Genomic DNA, 21,499 nt, shown 5'->3' on the forward strand with positions numbered 1-21,499 from the left:
CTGAAGAGAACTCTCGTTCCCATCATCCGAAGTTCTTTCTTCCAAGAAATCAAAGTCGCAGGCAGGCCTTTTGCCTCAGTTCATAGTTTTCTTTCATTTTTCTTTTAAACTTCTTTTTAAAGTTTAAGCTCAGGCTGTGTCTGAGGGTATGAAAGCCCATTTCCCAGTTTGCAAGCTGACCAAAACTTTTAGACCTGTGAACCTGGGTTCTTTACCCCCCACTCAGTGCTCAGGCCCTGGAAATACCCATCATGCCTTTGTTTCGTATTGGCCTACGTATCCCCTGGACCATAAAGCCCTCCGGCGTCACCACATCAGTGAGTAAACGGGGTCAGAACAACTGGCCCCGCTCATGACTGGAACCAGGTTCTGTTCCCTTGCTCCCAGAGATAATGGCCACTGTTTTCAAGAAGGTGCATTATTGTCTTAACCCCAGTTCATTGTGATTAAGAATCCGTCTACTACCTACAACCCAAGAATGACAATGAGGGGCATTTGCTGAGAATTCTCTAATGGCTTCGTTCATTACTCTTTCTTCTTTGGAGACTTAGGGTTCGTTGGCTCTGCTGAATTTCTCTGTTGAGCACTAAACTAATAAATGCATCAACAGATGAAGAATTTGTCTCTTCTGATAGATAGAGTTCTGCGGAAGGAATGGATTCTGGGTAGTTAAAAGGCAAATGAATGCTGAAGCGTCCTGTGCAGGGCACTGGATGTACATCCACCATGAGGACTTCCTGACGACTTGCTCGTTCTTCCAAGCTAATAGGGTTGGGAAAGCAGCCTTATCTCCTTGTTTAAAGTCAATAGGACGCCAGTAGCTTGCAAATATCTTTTAAACTTAGTTATCTCTCTCACATTATCAATCCCCTTTGAAGTCTAAACCATTCGACTTGGCTGTGTTTCCATTTGAACTGCTGCGTATGTTATTTAGCGATTTGGTGGGGGGGTGGCAGTTAGTTCTTGAAGGATCTTAGGACCCAGTTTTAGGATGGCTGATTTAACTTAGAAGTGCAAGGAAGTCTGTAATTTGGCTAATGTGTTATTAGGAGAGCCATTTAGACCATGATGTACAGGACAACACTGCTGTACGTGGGATGGCACTGATCAGGAGTGCCACGGATGGCCTCCGTTTAAAAGAACAAAACAAGTTCCTAAGTGTTTTCGGATTGTAAGTCCATGAGTTAGAAACCGTTCCCGTCCTGAAAGCTATGACTTCTGGTTGGCAGTTTTATCTTATTGTATATATTACACACTCCGGATGTTTATAAAGTCCTTGAGCAAATTTAAAATTTAATAATTTGGGATGTATGTATGATAGGAGCAAACAGTAGAAGGGAGCATCGTTCATAGAGTTTTACAGACGGTACAGTTCAGATATCTGGTGAGCCATAAACCGTCTGGATTATCAACATTTTATTCATTGCGTTTATGATACTAATAAATTCATTCGTGGAAGATGGTTTTGGGGAGTAAACTATTATACTATTAAAATAGTATGTGACGGGCTTCACTCTAGCCATAGCATAGAAATTCTTCAGCACATATCATATTAAATAAAATAAAAGGACATTGGTAAATTCAATCCTGAAGACTCTATTGAGCTCTTCTTTCTAATGATAATCAATTGCTTCTAAAATGTGTAAACTCCAAGTTACTGGAATGTTCTAAAGCACAAGATGTCATAAATATCCTGGATAGATATGTACAGGCCTTTTGTTGCGAGCTGAGCAAAAGGTATCAATCTCTTGTTTCATTTTGTTAGAAAAAATTAGGTGGCTGTGAAGCACAGTGTAACAGAGCAGTTCACTTCCTCTCTAGGGCTCATTTCACAGAGGACAATCCAGCTACTCTTTGATCTGTTTAAATCCTTTGCAGATCAATGGGCACAGCCCACGGATCTCCTTCCCAGCCTCTTGCTCGTTCTGAGGTGCATTTCTGACCTGAGGAGGGTCTCATCAGGTGAGACAGCCCACCTGTGCTAGCAAGGATCCAGCTACGACGTCTGGTTGGATTGCAGGGAACTGTGTTTCAAACACAATTGCTTGGACTTCATTTCCTGCCAATGTGCTCTAGATTAAACTCTGGATCAGTCTCTGAAGGGTAAAGTGTGTATGCATCTCTGTAGAGTTTTAAATAAGTAAGTTCATAGGACTCCAGTGGGCCTGGTATTATTCACTGCATTAAGGCCAGCAGTCATCAGACAGACACACACACACACACACACACACACACACACACACACACACACACACACACACACACACACACACACACACAGCCTCACCCGCTGCTGACATGAATGGCTCCCGAGCCAGCCAGGCTTCCTGTCCGGGTCCCTCACCCCACCATGAAAGATGCTTGAGTGCTACTGACTTTTCCCAGGGACACGCCCTCCCAGGCAGTTCAGAAACACTTACCAGAAGCTTTGCTTTCTTCCAGAGGAAGACACTCCTCAGTCCGGCTAGTTTTCATCTCCAGAGCCAGGCCCTCTGGTTCTTTCCTCCCTTTTCAGTCACTTAAGGTGTGACCTTTGCTTTCTGTGAGTATTTGTGCCACGTGACCCTGTCAAACCCGTTCCCGTCTCCAGGAGTGTCTGAATCTCTGCTGCAACGCCACCACCTGTACCCTGAAGCCGGATGCTGTCTGCGCACACGGACTGTGCTGTGAAAACTGCCAGGTGAGTGTCGTCCTGGTCCCGAGGTCACCCGCGCAGTCAGCTGGTTCGACAGTGACGCAGGGCAAGGGATTGGACAGGGCGACTTCCCAGCACTCGCTGCTGTGGAAACTGTAATCCTTATCACGCAAGTTGGTACCATCTATCTCCTATTTTTATTATCTTCCAATCTTCATGTGAAATGTATATTCTAATGCTAAGTCATCTGTGATAAATTATAATAATTATATAAATTATAATAATTTATAATTTATTTATTTATGAGTTCTTTGGTAAGTAGACCAAAGAACTCCAGCTCCATGTTAAATGTTCCGGGTCTGCTGTTGGAGGAAGGTTTCGAAAACCAGTCCCCACTGCTGTGGGGACTCCTGCCGGGTCCCTCTGCTCCATCCCAAGAGCATCTGCCTGCTGGGTGAGGAGCTGCGTAGATTGTTCCAGGGATCTTGTGTCAACCTCTTGATCTTGACGTGCCCCCAGCAGAAGGTGCTGGCTGACCCAGCCCAGCCAAGAGTGGCAGTTTTATACTTTTGCCATTTTCTGCCACCATGCCTGCATTCATTTTGAAGATTCCGTTGTTTGTCTCATTATTCGGAGCTGAGATCTGCCAGAGTCAAAGCCTGAGCTTTTGATTCAAAGGTTCCAAGAGTTTTATTTCCTTTTAATTAAGCAATTGATCTTGGCATTCTGCTTGCAGGAAACTCCCTCTTAGCGACCCAAGTAGAGCACGGTGTTTGCGAAGTGCGTTACGACCTTTTTACATTCAGCTTAAAGTATCCTTCATCCCCTTCCTACTTGTAATTAACTTATGGGGAACGAAGGTTAAAAGAGGCAGCTGGTGGTGGAGGTGCCTGGAGGGTGCTTCGGGGTGGGACAGGTCACTGGTTGCGTAACCTCAGACAAGCCACCCTGAGCCATAAGTTCTTCAACTGCAAAAAGATGAGGCATCGTTTGGCATTGTTGTTCCTAACATCCTGTACAGCTCCCTTGCTTTACTTCTCTACATGCCCCTGTGAAGTCCTACAGACAGGTTTCCAGCTCTATGATTTGATGGCAAAGTAAAATTGCTGTTGTAAGTGTGCCCTTGGAATTATTTTTGTCACCTTGCCCACAAAGGCTAACGCTTTAAGCGCAAACGTCTTCTTAAAACACGCGGTGGTGTTGGTGACCAGAGATCTTGTTCTTAAGAATCAATGGGTCCATGAGGCAGCACCCGCTCCCCCCGCCACCGAGGTGCCAGGTGCCAGCCACCAGCTTGTCTGCTCACCAGAAAACCCTGATGTTGCATGAAATTAAAAAGAGGCTGATCGTAGTTACCCCCCATAATGGAAGGTGAACCTCAGAGCCCAGAGCAAGGTTGTTTATTTAATGAGCTCTCTCTGCGGTAAAGGGAACTTCCTTTGAAATCCTCGCCCCTCTGTGTGAAGCTACAAGAGGATGGTTCTGTTCCTATCCACGTCCGGAGTGTTGCTGAGACCCTGCTTCCCCCTTTCCCGCAGTCACGAGCTATAAACGGCCCTCTCCTTTCAGCTGAAGCCTGCAGGAACGGCGTGCAGGGACTCTAGCAACTCCTGCGACCTCCCGGAGTTCTGCACGGGAGCCAGTCCTCACTGCCCGGCCAACGTGTACCTGCACGACGGGCACCCGTGTCAGGGAGTGGACGGCTACTGCTACAACGGCATCTGCCAGACCCACGAGCAGCAGTGCATCACCCTCTGGGGACCAGGTACGTGGCCACCACCACCTGGGTGCAGAGGGCCAGGGCCAGGGCGCCCACTCTCTGTTTCCATGAGCATCCCTCCCGGAGCGCGCTTTCGAAAAAGCTTCCTTCTGTTCAGCTGGAGCGATTGGCTCTCTGGTGGGACTGGGGCCCTGCCAGGGACTGGGCACGCAGAAGTGGGTGCTGCCCAGAGCCTGCCCCAAGGAGCTCAGTCCAGTCCAGACAGAGATATGTGAGCACCTACTGTGTGCCCGTGGGGGTGACAGGGATAAACCAAGCCAGGACCCCTGCCCTCAGACAGCTTAACAGGGAGTTGGGCAGACAGACGGCAGAACTTCCCACCACTGCCCTGACTGTGTTAGTGCTTCTTAGAGCCCAAGCAAGGACCCCAACCAAGGGCAGAGGGTGCTGGAGAGAAAGTCAGTGCTGCTGGAGGGCCGGGGGGCTGCCTTGGGAAGGCCCAGGGCAGACCTGATGTGTGAGTCTGTGATGGGGAAGGATGTGCAGAGGGGTAGCCCGGAGTGGGAGGCCCGGGCTCCAGAGGAAGAACACGGAGACATGTTTAAGGGCCCTGAACACCTTTGAGGTTCTTTTCGAGTTGTTTTTTTTTTAATCTATTTATTTTTGGCTGCGTTGGGTCTTCGTTGCTGCGCGTGGGCTTTCTCTAGTTGCGGCGAGAGGGGGCTACTCTTCGTTGCGGTGCGCGGGCCTCTCACTGTGGTGGCTTCTCTTGTTGCGGAGCACAGGCTATAGGCACGCAGGCTTCAGTAGTTGTGGCTTGCAGGCTCAGTAGTTGTGGCTCATGGGCTCTAGAACGCAGGCTCAGTAGTTGTGGCGCACGGGCTTAGTTGCTCCATGGCATGTGGGATCTCCCCAGACCAGGGCTCGAATCGTGTCCCCTGCATTGGCAGGTGGATTCGTAACCACTGCACCGCCAGGGAAGCTCCCCTTTCTGGTTCTTGAAGGTAGAGTGACAGACACGTGTGTCCCAGAAAAAGCACCCAGGTGGGAAGGTGGCCAGGAAGCGGCCGCTGCGTGATTGGATCCCTTAGAGACTGTTCACCACTTCCCGGGCATGGGCCGCTGGGCCTGGGCTCCGTATGGTTTGGCCCTTGTAAGTCTCCCATGACCCCTGAGGGAGAGACAATGACTACCGCTTTATGGAAGGCAAAGCTCAGACTCAGAGGCTGGAAGTTATTTCCCAAGGTCATGAGGCTGGGATTTGAACCCAGGTCCTTGTGACCCAGAGCCCAGGTGTAGTTCTCACACCGTGCCGTCACCCCAAAGAGCCAGTGATCGAAAGTCCCACAGGTGCTCTAGAGTTAAGTGGATGCACAGATGTGAAACGGGGAAGACTGAGTCCCCTGTGTCTCTCTCTCCTCCACTGCCCCGTCTTCTGGGGCCGGAGATCCAGGGCCTGGTGGGCAGCCCAGGGCATGGGCTTGTCACCCCAGGGTTGGCCGCTTGTCTCCTGCGTTGAGGATTCTGGCGGTGAATCCCACGGGGTATTTTCCAAGACTGTGGCCCCAGCCGTCTTGTCATTCTTCTCCCTCTTCCCGTTGGTGGCAGGGTGACCTCAGTTCTGGCCAGAGGCCCCAGCTGTGACAAGGGCACTGTGACCAGCCGGGCCCAGGCAGAGGGCCAGGGAAGCCCAGGCTCTGCAGGGGAGAGAGGTCTGATACGGGCCTGTGTCAGTCTTTATGGTGAGGTTTTGGGTGTAGGGGTGATGAAGGAAGTAAACGAGGGCGGAAAACAATGACTAAACCTCAGAGCTTGGGTTTTCAGTGTGACGTGAAAGCCGTGACCCAAGCGTGGAGAACGGGGCAGATGTTTCTTGGGGCTGGGGCCAGTCATGGAGCCCAGTCACCACCCCCCAAAGCCAAAGATGCCCTTGTGCGCTGGGAACTTTCTGAGGGAACAGAGAGAGCAGCCTGGATGCAGCAACAAGGGCTAACACAGCCTCCGTTTATCCCATTCTCTGGAGAGTTCTTCCAGTGCCTCAGGTTTCACGGATGTGCTTGGGCAGGTGGAAGGAGAAGCTGGTGGTGCCTGGAGCCTTAGTGCTTTGTCCTTGGGCCCTGGCCTCCTCCCTGGCTAGGCAGGAGGGCCCCGGCAAGGTAGGGCTTACAGCTTCCAAAGCTTCTCAATGACGAGCACAAAGTAGTCACTCACTGTACACACGTCACATGGTTGTATGGGCTCTGAGTGGCGTAGTGACTTCAGACACCTTTTAGCCAAGTGGGGTCACTTTGGGACAGTGACTCCTGCTGCAGGCCAAAGCTTCATGGCCTGAAGCATCCCTAGTGGCCGTCCCTTCCCAGCCTTTCTCCGGACTCGGTAATCTCCCCTTCTCGAGTTACAAGGGATCTTATGACACTCCCTTCCAAGGAGCGTTCCGTGGCCAGAGCACACACAGCACTTGGAGCTGTTGCAGTGAAATGTGGTCTTTGGTGCCCTGCTGGATTAGAGCGTCTGGCCCCAGTTCCAGAGTGAGTCAGATGGAGCCCCGCCGTCCTCTGAGCTCCCACCACCGAGTGACTCAGCTGGCTACGCGCCTTTGATTCATGGTGACCAAGGCTGGTATTCATTATCTCATCCGATTAGTCCTTCTCGAGCTGCCTGACCAGAGACAGACCCAGACAGGCGGACAAACTGACAGCATGACTCACAGGCTGAGCTTCTCAAAAGCAGTGGAGTTACCTGCTTGGAACCCTCAACATCTTTGGGAGCGAGGGTGGGGACCCCGGGGACCGCACCACCCCCAGAGCAGGGGCTGCCTCCCCGGGGCTCCGGGCCGGCCCCTTCTCTCCCCTCCCATCGTCACCCTGGTGACTGAGGACGCTTTTGCCCGGGCGACGGTGGGCTTGCCACGAGGGGGCCATGGCACATAGACTAAAACATCTCTGACGTCAGAAATTCCGAGTTCCTGGAAACAACCAGCACGGGGACCAGGCTTGGGGAGCCCCTCAGGCTGGTGACTTCCTGGGGTTCTGTCTACCTCGGCCAACCCCTTCTTAGTTCTTGCAATCACCGCACAGACTTCCTCGGGAGAGCAGAGAATTTAGTGCCACCACCAGCTGTGGCACTGGTACAGTGGCCCTCTGTACCAGGGGGCTTCTTGGAAGGGCCTTCACCCACCCCCTTTGCAAATGTGGTGTGTTCCTTTCCTTATATCAGTGTGGCGGCCTCACTGTCAGGTTCAAGGGCACCATGTGAGTTTCCTGTGTGTGCTCTAACTCAGTGGCTTACGACAACACAAATTTATCATCTTCTAGTTCTTGGGGTCGGACGTCCTAAGATCAAGATGCTGGCAGGGCAGTGTTACCTTCGGAGGCTCTAGGGGAAAATCTGTCTCCTGGCCTTTTCCAGCTTTGAGAGGCCGCCTGCAGCCCCTTGGCCCCTGGCCCCTTCACCCACCTTCAAGGCCAGCAGCACAGAATCTTCAAGTCTCTGTCTCTCTCTGACTTCTGCTTTTGTGGTCAAATTTCCTTCTCTGACTCTGACCCTCCCTCCTCCTTCTGGTAAGGACCCTTGTGATTATATTGGACCAGATCACCCAGCATCGTCTCCCCATCTCAAGATCCGTAACTTAATCACGTCTTCAAAGTCCTTTCTGCCAAGTAAGGTCACATAGTCACAGGTTCCAAGGATTAGGGCATGGACCCCTTTGGGGGGCCATTTTCCGGCTACCGTAGGCAGTGAACAGACCACTTATTGGCAGGGTGACCTTCAGCAGGTTACTCAAGCTTGTTGTACCCCGTCTGTAAAGTGGGGAGAGTAATACGTCTACCGCACGGGTGTATCATTGCCCTCCAACATGGCTTATTATCTATTTCATATATGTGAGTATATCACATGCAGTGGCATGCAGCTTGCGCAGTGCCTGGGGCCGTGGGGAGGGCTGAGATCTGATGGGAAGAGAGAGGGGGCTCAGCCTGGGGTGAAAGGGGTAGGGGAGCCAAACAGGAAGGCTCCAAGCCGAGGTTGCCTTGGAGTGGTCATTGCCGGGGTGGGAGAGGCGGGGACTTCCTGCGTGTGGAACAGCAAGGGCTAAGGTGCACAGGAACGGGGGGCCATCTCAGGGAACTGCGGTCACTTCTGCTTGTCCAGAGCTTGGGCTGTGACCTGGAGCGCAGAGAACCCCGTCTGCTGCCCCCTTCTCTCATTTGCTAACGATTCAACGACGTCCTGCTATTGTGAGATGCTGACCAAGAGCCCTGGTCTGCCAGAGTGACGTACTTCCCACAGTCCCAGTGCATTCTTACCTGGACCTCTGCAGTAGAGTCGGGATGTGACTGTCACAGTTCCAGGGGCAGAGGTCACTTCCTCGGCCAGGTCCCGGCCAGCTAGATGTGCCAGGCTGAGAGCAGCGTATTGCTGTGTTACAGTGGTTGCTTTGAATTAGCTTTTCATGTTTCGGAAGAGGAAAACTTATTGTCAAGGATACATTTGCAATCTTTCATTTCCCATCCTTTAGCAAACGCTCTGGGATCAGGGCCACATTTGCTTTGGGGTCATTTGTGACCCCCTGTGAAGACAGTAACTCATAAATCTAGGAGTCGCCGAGCTCTTGCTCTGCCGGCCCTCGCCATTGGCAACTTGGCCAGAATCCTCCGTTACACTCAGGAAGTCAGTTAGTTACTCACTCCCCAAATCTGGCTACCCAAACACTGACCAGATGAAGCCCTTCCTTCCAGCTAACTATTCCCTTTTGAGATGGACTTTTCTCAATCCAGCATTATATTTCAATAAAATAATCCTGCTTCCAAATCTTTCTACAAATAAATGATAGAAAATTCAAAACATATGCCTGCAACTCGTAACTGGCAAAGTCATATACTTTTAGAATACCTTTTGGGACTTTTGTTCATCCACTTGTTTTCCTAGTTATTATTGTTGATGATATTCTTGCTGGCCCGGAGTTGACTTTTTTTTTTTTTCTCAGTGATTTTTCTTCCACAAATCTTGCATCTCAAGACTATCTGGTGATGTCAAACCCATAAACGTTATGTGCAACTCACACCGTACCTTGTATTTAGCCCTCTGTCCACTTCAGTCTTAATAGCCACGAAGATTTTCTGTCAGTGTGACATGACCTTTATTCCTTCCAAAACACAGCTGGATATGTTTCTTCAGGCACAAAATTTATTTTTGCCAACGTCATTTATCCAAACCACTAGCATGATCGCTGAAAACGGTTGGAAATTAATCTTACAGATAACTGTGTGTCTAGAATCACAAACAGTCTGCATCGAGGAAGTCCTGAAATATCTTAGTTCTATCTATTTTATCACTCACCAGAAAATAGTGTCACCTGATTGATGCAGTGTGAGCGGGCCAGACGATTTTTACGGGCATATTCAGTGTTTATCTGCCAGGCTAGTTCAAATGAGTTTGCTTTATGACGACATACCTGGAGCAGTACAGTTACTAATCGTCCACGACTCTGGTGGCTACAGATGGGAAGAAAAGGGATTTTTGCCAAGAGTCATAATGTTTAGGAGGCAGGGAAGTCTCCTTTTTGTCCCACTGTGCGAGAAAGGAATGATAGAATGTGTTTGCTTGGACTTCATTTTCCGATGGACGTGAAGGTCAATGTGGAAAAGCAAGACAGAGGGAGAATTATGGGGAGAACAAGCAGGCTTCAGTTGCTGTGAAGATGCCTTTGTCTGTGGACATTAGTGACAGGGGTTGGGGAAATTAGTGATGGGGGAGAAGCTGAGGTGACTGAATTGGGGACGTGCATTTGCATAATGGACGTGCATTTTAAGGAAAAGATAGATCAAGTAAATTGTGGGCTTAGTACAAGATGTCATCATCTCTCTTTCAAAAGACATAATGACATCGGGAACTCCCAAAGTACAATTATAAATATAATTGTTATATAACTCTGAAGATAAACCTGGTAATTAAATTCCATCGCTTCTTATAGAATTATAAAATACGGTACGATGTCAAAATTCCCTCTGAAAGGCTAAATTTCATCTTTTGATAACGGCAGAACATCTAAGAGCTCCGTTATTAAGAATTCAAAGGCTGTAAGTTGATATAGTGGTGATGAGAAAACTTGTCACTTTTTTTCATGAGACAGACACGAAGTCTCTCGTCTTCATGAAGACAGACACCTTTAAGTGCAGCAGATTTGAAGCCAGATCTGTACCTTTATAACGTCTTACAAGTGGATAGAAGTCATTTACACCTTTTAGATTATTGACCCTTCTGTCTCTAAGATAAACGCCAGCTCGCTGCTCACACACAAAAGCCACGCGAAACGCTTGGCTGGACCCTCCTCCGCCGTCCTTCCTGGCACCAGTAAGTCCTGACAGCCAGAGCACTCAGGGTTTGCATCTTCTAGTCTGTTTCCTATAATGATGTTTTCTTTTATTGCAAGAGCTGTCCCTGCTCCCGAGGTCAGCACGGAACCGCCTTTCTGGTTTCCTTGCTTATAGGATTTCTTACTCTGTCTAAACTTTGAGGGAATGACAGTTTTCCTTTCCAGGAAGTAAAATGTCTGTCTTTTTGTGACTTTATATCTTCTTTCCTCTTAAGACAGCACGGTAGTACTTCATGTGATGTAAATGAATAAGTGAACACCCAGAGTCACAGAAAAGGCAGACCAGGAGACAGTGTTCATTTACCCAAGATGCTTTGTTCTACGGAAACCACAACTGACTTCCTCTGGGGAGGCCGGCGGAGACAGGATGTGCTTTCCCTAAATTGCTTTCCCTGTGGTTTTCACTCGTTCGTTCTTGGAACACACCTGCTCTGTGCAGGCCTGAGGCACCATCTCAGTCCACAGGGGTTTTTACAGTGAGGCAGGAGCCTCGAGACGCCACAAAAGGCAAAAGCAAGTGTGATAGATGCAAAGAGGGGACATCCCACCAGGATAAATGAGAGCAGGGGCCCCGGGCTCGAGGGAAGGTGGTGATGGAGGGAGACCCTGAAGGACTCAGCCAGTGGTGGCTAGTAACACAGCAGCCCAGGCCCCTCATCCAGCCAGCTCGAGCAGCTGGGTTCCAAGGAAGATGCTGTTGCACCCGGCTTTGGTCATGTATCCATCATGACCCAGTCTTATGACCGGTGGCTTGGCACACTCGATGGGCCAGACTTGAATTTCATGCCCATCCCTTTGGCATTTGTTGGGAACGTTAACCCTACCTGAACCATATAAAATAGGTTTCCTGTAAGAAAAAAGGTTTTGTTCCTAGGAAAAGGGATATGGGAGAGGTATTAGACAAAACAAACAATTGAATAATCACAAGCCTTCTACTCTGCACCTCCTTATCACAAATCTCTATGATTGCTCCAAACCACCAGAGGAAACACGCACACACGCGCACACACACGCACACACACACACAGGCTCTCCTATAAAGAGAGGTTACCTCCTAGGAAGGGCATGGCCAGTGGGCCGCTGGTGGTACCAGGTGGGGCTGAGCAGTGCCCAACCTCTAGCTGGGAGCTTGCTGGCCCCAGGAGGTGGCCCGAAACCCTGCGTGACAGTGTCCTACAGCTTGAAATCGGAGGTGAGGCAGCAATAGGGCATATTGTGATCTGGATCACGTTTCAACTGCTTATATACTTCTTCATTTATTTTAAGTTTCATTTAGTAAACCCCTTGGTCTTTAAACATCATGTTTCTCATGCAAGATTTCTCATCCCAACATGGAGACTTCCGGGTAAGAAAATGTTAGTCAACTGGATGAGAATGGGCATTGTAAGTGGGGTTCCGCCGCATCCTTCTCTCACTTCTGTCACTCACCTCCCCCATGCCATCGAAACAACAGCAGTTTCAGAGTATTGATGAAAGTTGATCGAAGTTGATGAAAATTTTCAATCCCTAAGTACTTGAGGATGGAGATGCAAACGAGCTTATGCATCAAGGTTAACCATGAATTACCCATCACAGTGTACTTTCCCTTAATCCTCCAGATAAAAGAAGGAAGGAATTATGTGACAAGGGATCAGGTATGCATTCTGGTCTTTGATTTCAGAGATATCTATCTAGTCTATCCCTAAGCATATGCAGCCGATGAAATCATGACCTGCTACTCATCCAGATGTGAGTTTCCTTTGCCACATTGTAGCCAGCAGTGTCATTGCTATGCCCCACTGATGACATGTCCTGCGGATACATCAATAGTAGAGTGTGATGTGGCATCTCCTACTCCCTTGAGTTTTGGATAAGAGCTGAAATGAACAAAACTCTTGGAAATAGACAGCTACTGCTTTCTTGCAAGAGCCAGAAAGTTAACCCTCAGAACCCTGCATTGTTCAAGCCACTGGGCAAATTAATACCAGAGTGGAGTAAATTTTACTGGTCAGACCCCACTCAGCTTTGTTTCTTTATGGACTGACTGCTACTGCATGCCGTGCCCAGCACAGTAACTAATAGTGGGGATGCCCAACAAATGGCATGTTAGTGAGCAAAACGTTCCCATTCATCTAAAGCGTGTCTCTTGGTTTAAGGGCAAGGAAAGGAATTACAGGGAAGACACTCTTTGTTCCCAGAGTTCAATGGAATAAAAAGGAGTCAAACTCAAGTGTCTTTCCTTGAGGTCTCCCACTGCCTCTTTCAAAATGGTGCTCAGCATCTGCGTGGTGTGATGAGGTTCTGGAGGACCAGCCCAGCCTGGTTGGGGGGGCGCCCAGAATGAGCACAGGACTCAGGGAAGCGGGAGCCTCACTCACTGAAACAAGTAAGGAGGAGATGGAGGTAGGGAAGCTGAGATCCTTGAGCGATGACTGTACTTTTTATTTAATATACAAAGTATGTACAGAACCTCCCAGGGTTTCCGACGAGGAGATTTTCTTTCTTCCCTCTCGTTTCCCAAGGAGGGTCCAGGAGTTTCTCACCCAGTCACTCAGCAGCCTTCATTGGCTTCCCGTGTTGTGCTAGGCACTGGGGACACCCCTCTGTGAAGGAAACAGGTGTGAAGCCCTTACTGACACCATCCTGAACTATTACGGTGTTAAAACACGGCAAGTGTTGCAAACAAGGTCAGCTCCAAGGAGCTCCCCTCCCCTCACATCCTTAATGATCAGGGGCCAAGCTGTCCCCTTCCCCATGATCAATGGCCATCCTCAGTGTAACTCAGGTTTACTGAGAGCCTGGGGGACTCACTGAACCTCAGGTCAGGTGCTGTCCTTGTCCCCGTCATAGAAATGAGGGAACAGAGTCTCAAAAGTTCCCATAACTTGACCAGGGTCTCCTAGTGTGTAGGGTTGACACCAGATCAGCCCATTATTGTGAGTCCCAAAGCCCCGGCTCTTCCAATGCTGCAGCACGGCCACCGATTGTAGAAATCAAACAGGAGGAGGCCTTTCAAAAGGAATTGAGACTTGATAAACGTTTGCTTTTGTTTTTCTTAGATCCCATACATGCGCAAACATAAAACAGTTTTCCCAAAAGATTTGGCATCGGAAAGAATGGTTTAACTACTGACCTCTTTTTTTAAAATGTATTTTATTGAAGTAGGGTTGATTTACAGTGTTGTGTTAATTTCTACTGTACAGCAAAATGAATCAGTTATACATATATATTCTTTTCATGTTCTTTTCCATTATGGTTTATTACAGGATATTGAATATAGTTCCCTGTGCTCTACAGTAGGACCTTGTTGTTCATTCATTCTCTATATAATAGTTTGTAGGTGCTAACTCCAAACTCTCAATCCATCCCTCCCCCACGCCCCCTCCCTACTGGCAACCGCAAGTCTGTTCTCTATGTCTGTGAGTCTGTTCCTGTTTCGTAGATAGATTCATTGGTGTCGTATTTTAGATTCCACATATAAGTGATATCTTATGGTATTTGTCTTTCTCTGTCTGACTTGCTTCACTTAGTACGACAATCTCTAGGCCCATCCATGTTGCTGCAAATGACATTATTTCATTCTTTTTTATGGCTGAGTAGCACTAACCTCTTAAGCTCTCCGTCGTGTCTTTTGGATCTCAGTCCAGCTGAGAAAGCACGTTGGACCTCGTAAACCTCTGTCAATGCTGGTTTAGAGGCTCATTGAGGTCAACTGACAAAACTGGTTTTGAGAAAAGACAAGAACATTTATCACTTGTTTAATTATTATTCCTGGGGTGTGCCTTCCTGCCTCCACTTCTTTTTTCTGGTAAAAGAGCTTTGAAAAGCTCACTTTGGCAAGCAACAGGATGGGTGATTAGGTTGTGGAGATCACGAACATACAGCCACTGAGCGAATAGAAAACAGTAAAATCAAAAGACTCACTGTTGGGTGAGTGGGTGCTTATGCCTAAAGGTAAGATTCCCCTTGACAGCACCACAGCAGAATAAAAGGGTCAGCATCAAAATAAGCTGTGGGGCTTCCCTGGTGGCGCAGTGGTTGAGAGTCCGCCTGCCGAGGCGGGGGGCGCAGGTTCGTGCCCCGGTACGGGAGGATCCCGTGGGCCGCGGAGCGGCTGGCCCGTGGGCCGTTGGGCCTGCGTGTCCGGAGCCTGTGCTCCACAGCGGGAGGGGCCACGGCGGTGAGAGACCCGCGTACCGCAAAAAATAAATAAATAAGCTGTGAATGAAGGGGGTGTGCTGTGGAAAACAAAGACTTTTTTAACCATTTTATGGAGTTACGATTGACATACAAAAAGTTGTACGTATTTAGTGTGTACACCTTGATGAGCTTGGCGGTAAGTGTACACCTGTGAAACCATCCCCACGATCCATGCTGTAACCGTATCCACCCCCTCCTACATATTCCTCCCACCCTCTTTATTATTTACTATTATTTCTGTGTGTATGTGATGAGAACACTAAACATAAGATTCACCCTCTTAGCAAATTTTTAAATATACAGTGTTAGCAACTATAAGTACAGTAGATCGCTAGAATTTATTCATTTTGCATAACTGAAACTTTGCACACTTTGACTGATACCTCCCCATTCCCCCCAGTCCCTGGCAATGACCATTCTACTCTCTGTTTCTATGGGTTCAACTTTTTTAGATTCCACGATCATGCAGTGTTTGTCTTTCTGTATCTGACTTATTTCACTCAGCATCATGTCCTCCAGGTTCATCCATGCTGTCACAAATGGTAGGATTTCCTTCTTTTTAAAGGCTGAATAATATTCCCTTGTACATATATACTAGCATTTTCTTTATTCATTCATCTGTCAGTGGACACTTAGGCCTCCTCTGTGGCTTGGCTCTTGTGAATAATGTTGCAATGAACATGAGAGTTCAGGTGTCTCTTTGAGATCCTGATTTCAATTCCTTTCGATATTTACCCAGAAGTTGAACTGGTCATCATATGATAGTTCTACTGTTAATTTTTTGAGGAACCTCCATACTGTCTTTTCCAGTGGCTGTATATATTCTCACCAACAATGTATGAGGGTTTCCTTTTCTCCACATCCTAACACTTATCTTTTTTTTTTTTTTTTTGATAACAGCCACCATAATTGGCATGAGGTGATAGCTCATTGTTGTTTTCATGTGTATTTCCCTAACGTGTAGTGATGTCGTCCATCTGAATGTCCTCTTTGGAGAAATGTCTTAAGAGTTCTTTTGCCCATTTTTTAATCTCGTTAGGACAGAGACTTGTGTCCAGTTCAGGGAAATGCCCTATGGGAGGAGTTTGGGAGACTCTCTTAAATGGTTTTTAAAAAAGACAGAGAATGGGAAAATAAGAGGTCCAGGAGGGGGGCAACTTAGGGCAGGGGTCAAGGGCTGAACCTGTTGCTGGTCTCGACTGCTGCAGGGGTTTTGTTTGGTTTGATTTGTCTGCTGCTTTGTTTGTTTAATGAGATGCTGAACGTGTCTGATGAGGAATCAGGTTGCGGAAAGATGGACGCTGTAGTAATAAGAACACCATCTGGTCCCTGGGAGGAGGCGAGCATTGCCCATCATGACATTGTCACCTTGGAAGGTGCGCGGAGCCTCCCCAGAGCAGGGTGCAGAGAAGGGCAGGGGGCAGAGCTGGGCTGATGTGAGAGGAAGAGCCCAGACAGGACACCGGTGTGGGCAGGAAGGCAGTCCCGGGGCACCACACAGGGCACAGCTTATCTGAAGAATGGAGAACATTTTCCTGACTTTCTCACGTAGTCTTCAACAGGTACCACTGTGATAGGATTCGAGAGCCCTCAGAACCTTGGCAACGCAAACCCCAGGTACATGTTCTCTCGTTCCTTGACCGGAAGACGTGCTAAAAATGGCCGTTTCCTGAGCGCTCTGGCTCCACGCCCCTCTGTACCGGGCACTGTCCTGCTGTGTAAATAGACCATCAGATTTTATGCCTCCGTGGCCTCTGAGAGCAGTCTCTGCCTTGCAAACGCAGGCATTCGGTGAAGTCAGTGCTTGTTCCAGTGGGGAGCTTCGTGGGGCTGGAAACGTGGTGTAAGACCTCCACATTGCTCGTTCTCGCTCTCTCTCTCTTTCTTCCCTCACATTAGTCATCATTATTCCTTGGAACCTGCTTTAACTTGCATTTTCTCACCGGAGTCGTGTGGGAGTTGTTCAAGAGCGCAAGCCTCCCCTTCCCCCGCAGCCGGCCAGCCACCCGCTTTGGGGTTGGGTCGGGTGCGGCCCCAGAGCCAGGCCTCATCTCTGGAGAGGCCGCACGTGCCATGGGCCCGGTTAGCAGCCCTCCAGAAGAGGGAGTGATGAAATGCATGCTTTGCTGTGAGCTGAGGGGGGCTTGTATCAGGCATCAGCGAAGATGCCAGGTGTGATTTCTCGGGACGCTGAACGTATCTTCCCTTAACCTGAAAGCCTCGTGCTGTTCCAAGAAAAATGTTCAAAACACTTGCAGGTGGTGAAAGTGCTGCTTTGCTTCTGTTTCAGGTGCTAAACCTGCCCCCGGGATCTGCTTCGAGAGAGTCAACTCTGCAGGCGACCCTTACGGCAACTGCGGCAAAGACTCCAAGAGCTCCTTCGCCAAGTGCGAGATGAGGTGGGGTCCGCCTCCTGACCGCGCCGTGCCTTTGAGCTTCCCAGATCACTTAGGGCTGCTTCCAGACGTTCCCTCTTTGAGCACTGTCTGTTCTTGCCTTTCCAGAGATGCTAAATGTGGAAAAATCCAGTGTCAGGGAGGTGCCAGCCGACCAGTCATCGGTACAAATGCCGTTTCCATAGAAACGAATATCCCCCTGCAGGAAGGAGGTCGGATTCTGTGCCGTGGGACCCACGTGTACTTGGGCGATGACATGCCGGACCCAGGGCTTGTGCTTGCCGGCACAAAGTGTGCAGATGGAAAAGTAAGACCCATATGCTCCCTTGCATCACAAATGTAAGTCTGGAAGGGGGCCCACTGAGAAACGTCCTGTTGGAGAACCGAGTTACAGGGCTGGTTTGTTTTCCTAAATCCGCTTCTCAGAATGTTGCCTCTGAAATTCCGTTCTTTGCACCTAGAAGAAAAAGTCAATAAATCCTAGATCCTGGTCTGACCATTGAGATGCAGATTTGGGAAAATCAAGCTTGTTTTCTCAGCTCTTTAGTGTTAATAAGTCATGTCTACACTCTGGATGTTATGAGAGTTTCCAGCCAGGAAATTACGCTGGAAGGAAACACAGCAGCATATTATATTGTTTTTGGAAATGTGGTTTGGGTTTTTGGCACGGTGGGGACTTGTTCTCACCTGGACAGAATGGGAAGTCGGATGTAGTTTCAGAGACCCCCATACAGGGACAGGAGAGGGGAAGAGATAGGATAAGCTTAAAGCCAAAGGGTGTTCTTTTGGAGATCGGGGGAAAGGTAGACTGAGATACTGGGGGTTGGGGGGCGGGCAGTTAGAAATAAAGTCCAAAACGAAAAAAAAATTTTTTTGAGATTTTTATATTCTGCCACATTGTTTTTTCCCACCAAACTTTCTCATTGGACTGAATGATAGCAAGTTAATAAAACACTTTAGGAAAGAAGATGCTTTTATTAGACTCCTCCTTTTCAAAATGATTATGAAATCATTACTGACGTGGAGGTCACAGAGCAGAAAGGAAAGGTGCTGAGTCATCTCCTGTAGCAGAGTCCCTGTATGGGGGTCTCTGAAACTACATCTGACTTCCCAATCTGTCCAGGTGAGAACAAGTCCCCACCAGGACAGGCGTTCCCTCCACTCCACCCCCTCCCCCTTGCCCCATACACCACAAATGCTTTTATCCTTAAGGAAACAGGATGATAAGTGAAACATGTTATACATTCTGGGTGTCTCCTTAACCACACCCATTCGCTTATATTCAAGCCTTGACATTAGACTGACACCATTTAAACTGTGGTCTGAACAGCTAAGGCCAGGTGCATCTGAACACTGAAATTCCAAGGACTCCATTTATCAGTGAGCTTTTCCCTTCATGTGCAGGATTCAATGTGCTTTGATCTCCTGCCTGCAGAACACTAGTTCTTTGAAAGCCGTCCTTAGCCTAGCCCGTGGGTTGGGGGAGGGCAGCACGCATATGCTGTGATTCTGCCTGGGGTCCTGCTGTGTGCATTGCAACCCCAGACGATTTCCTTTCTTAGCTGGCATGTGACAGTCCCCTCGGCCAAGATTCCCACCAGCCCTGAGAGCTGCTTGGACCAGCCCGTTTTTTCAAAGGGCGTTAATCTTGCCTCAGATAAACTGCTGGGGTCAGATGGTGAATGTCTCATAGGAAGGTCCTATTTGATTAAAAATGCTTCTGTAATCTAAAAATTAGACTTTTCTCCCTTTGACTCCACTAATTTGTAACATCTTACGGGAGATAAAGAACCTGATCCCTTGAGTCTGGACTATATTATGCACCTTTGAAATAAGACTAAACTCTTTCGACCAGCCCAGTACCATTTACCAAATCGCTGCTTCTGCAGAGGCTTGAGAAATACAAGGGAAGCATCTGTTTTACTCTGCTGAGCATTTCTGTTGATGGTTTATGTCATCGACGATAGTACTTGTCAGTCGGTATTTTGGAAAATTTCCCATAGTTTAATATCTCCCTTACCAGATTCAAGGATTCTTGGAGTCTTTGAGTCTGCATAGGGCCAGGTGAAGGACTAGTCTCTTTTGTTCTCTCCTACATCTTTTAACGGAGGGGGAAATGCTGCAATATGTAGATTTCATTGCAAGTTCTAAACAAAAATCACGAGAAGGTCAGTTACCCTAATTGCAGGATTGACCAAAACCACATAAAATGTCATGAAGATAGACGACTTCCGTAGTGTCCACATTGATGTGAGTCTTGAAATGGGCTGAGTGTGGAGGGCAGGCGTCAGGATCCATGTCTGGGTCCAAGGCAAAGTGCATTATTCATATTAACTGAGAGATGGTCTTCCCCAAGCTTTCCTTTGCTTTCTCTTCTTTTTTTTTTCTTTTTTTTTTAAAATTTTTATTGGAGTATAGTTGATTTACAATGTTTTGTTAGTTTCAGGTGTACAGCAAAGTGAATCAGTTATACATATATCCACTCTTGTTTAGATTCTTTTCTCATATAGGTCATTACAGAGTATTGAGTAGAGTTCCCTGTGCTACACAGTAGGTTCTTGTTAGTTACCTATTTTATATATAGTAGTGTGTATATGTCAGTCCCAATCTCCCAATTTATCTCTCTCCTCCTTAACCCCTGGTAACCATGTTTGTTTTCTACATCTGTGACTCTATTTCTATTTTGTAGGTGAGTTCATTTGTACCCTTTTTTTAGATTCCACATATAAACAATATCATATGATATTTGTCTTTCTCTGTCTGACTTACTTCATTCAATACGACAGTCTCTAGGTTCATCATGTTTCTGCAAATGGCATTATTTTGTTCTTTTATATGGCTGAGTAACATTCCATTGTGTGTATGTACCACATCTTCTTTATCCATTCCTCTGTTCTTAAACACACAGCTAGATGCATGTGCGTGTGGTTGTAGACAGACTGAGATATTTGCTGTGTTTCCCTCCTTTCCAGATTTGCCTCAATCGTCGGTGTCAGAACGTAAGTGTCTTCGGTGTTCACGAATGTGCGGTGCAGTGCCACGGCAGAGGGGTGAGTAGGTGAACTGCCTTTGTATAGCCGGCCCACAGCAAGTTCAGCACTAAATCATTCCTTTGTAAAGGATTTTTGCCATCCATAACTTTGTAAAAATATAGCAGTCAGTGTCTCCTCAATATTTTCTTCTGAAGACATTCATTTTCTTTGACCTTTACATAGCATAAGAAATGGGATTTTTATTTAACAAAGAAAATCAGATTGAGTGATAATTATCTTTTAAATTAACATTCTGGATTTTTTTAAAAGGAAACTTTGTCATCTTCAATGTAATTTTAACATTAACCTTCCGTCATGAAGAGTTTTGCATTAGCGTTTCAAACAGAGCTGTCCCTCCTACAGCCAACATTCAGAATATGTGTCTGAATTGAAATACTTCCAGAAGGAATTAAAACAAAGAAGACAGGACATACCGACCACATGTTCTTGAAATCACATACAATGGGTGTCAACTAAAGAAGGCTGTTATTTTAGTTCAGAGAATTTTGGTGGGGGGGGGAAGAGGATTCTAATTTTTTAAAACCTAGTTTATTTTTTCTGATGGGCTTAATTATTTCCAGTGGAATCATATTAATCTTGACTAGCTATGCCAGTGGTTCACTTGTTTTTCTGAAACCTTTTCTACAGATATTGTGCTCCAAATTCTATTTTTAAAATAGACACTCACCAATGATTGTAACATAGAATTACGGAGGTTTGCATAAAATTACTCTTGTTCTGTAACCATAAAGGATTGCAGTGTCACCTCAGATGGGTTTGTTGATGGTGAGTGTAGCTGACTGTCAATATAAAATGGAATCTTTTAATATCTCCACTGGATCATAGATTTCTTTCGAACAGCTGGAAGAAATGACCTAGCGCAGCCTTACTATTTGGCTGATGAAGCAGTCCAGGCCCCGGTGGGGATAGTGACACGTCCAAGGTTACATGACCAGTTAGTAGCAAGGCTGTGCCAGGGACCCTGGACTCCTCCCTCTCCAACATCCACACGCTGGAGAGGCCATGACTTGGGAACAAGTAAGGACCCCGGTCCTTCCCTCGCGAGGCCGGGCTCACCAGCAGCGCCTCCAAGTGGGGTGTTAGGGCTGTAATCTCTGCCACAAGCTGCCAGGAGGGCACATGACTGTGATTTGCAGCAGGAGA

At 47.6% G+C, this 21,499-nt stretch overlaps 1 protein-coding gene across 1 annotated transcript in view; it reads left to right on the plus strand.

Moving 5' to 3' along the window:
- Positions 1–21,499, plus strand: part of ADAM12 (ADAM metallopeptidase domain 12) — a gene marked incomplete at its 3' end in the record, with an annotated part of 388,619 nt that overhangs the window by 326,567 nt on the left and 40,553 nt on the right. The window contains exons 13-17 of the mRNA XM_082855064.1: positions 2,591–2,680; positions 4,205–4,400; positions 17,198–17,306; positions 17,412–17,610; positions 20,276–20,353. Coding sequence (XP_082711190.1) covers positions 2,591–2,680; positions 4,205–4,400; positions 17,198–17,306; positions 17,412–17,610; positions 20,276–20,353 — 672 coding nt within the window. The remainder of the gene's footprint in view (positions 1–2,590; positions 2,681–4,204; positions 4,401–17,197; positions 17,307–17,411; positions 17,611–20,275; positions 20,354–21,499) is intronic.

Source organism: Leucopleurus acutus, assembly GCF_964270905.1.
Source record: "Leucopleurus acutus genome assembly, chromosome: 14".
Taxonomy (NCBI): Eukaryota; Metazoa; Chordata; class Mammalia; order Artiodactyla; family Delphinidae; genus Leucopleurus; species Leucopleurus acutus.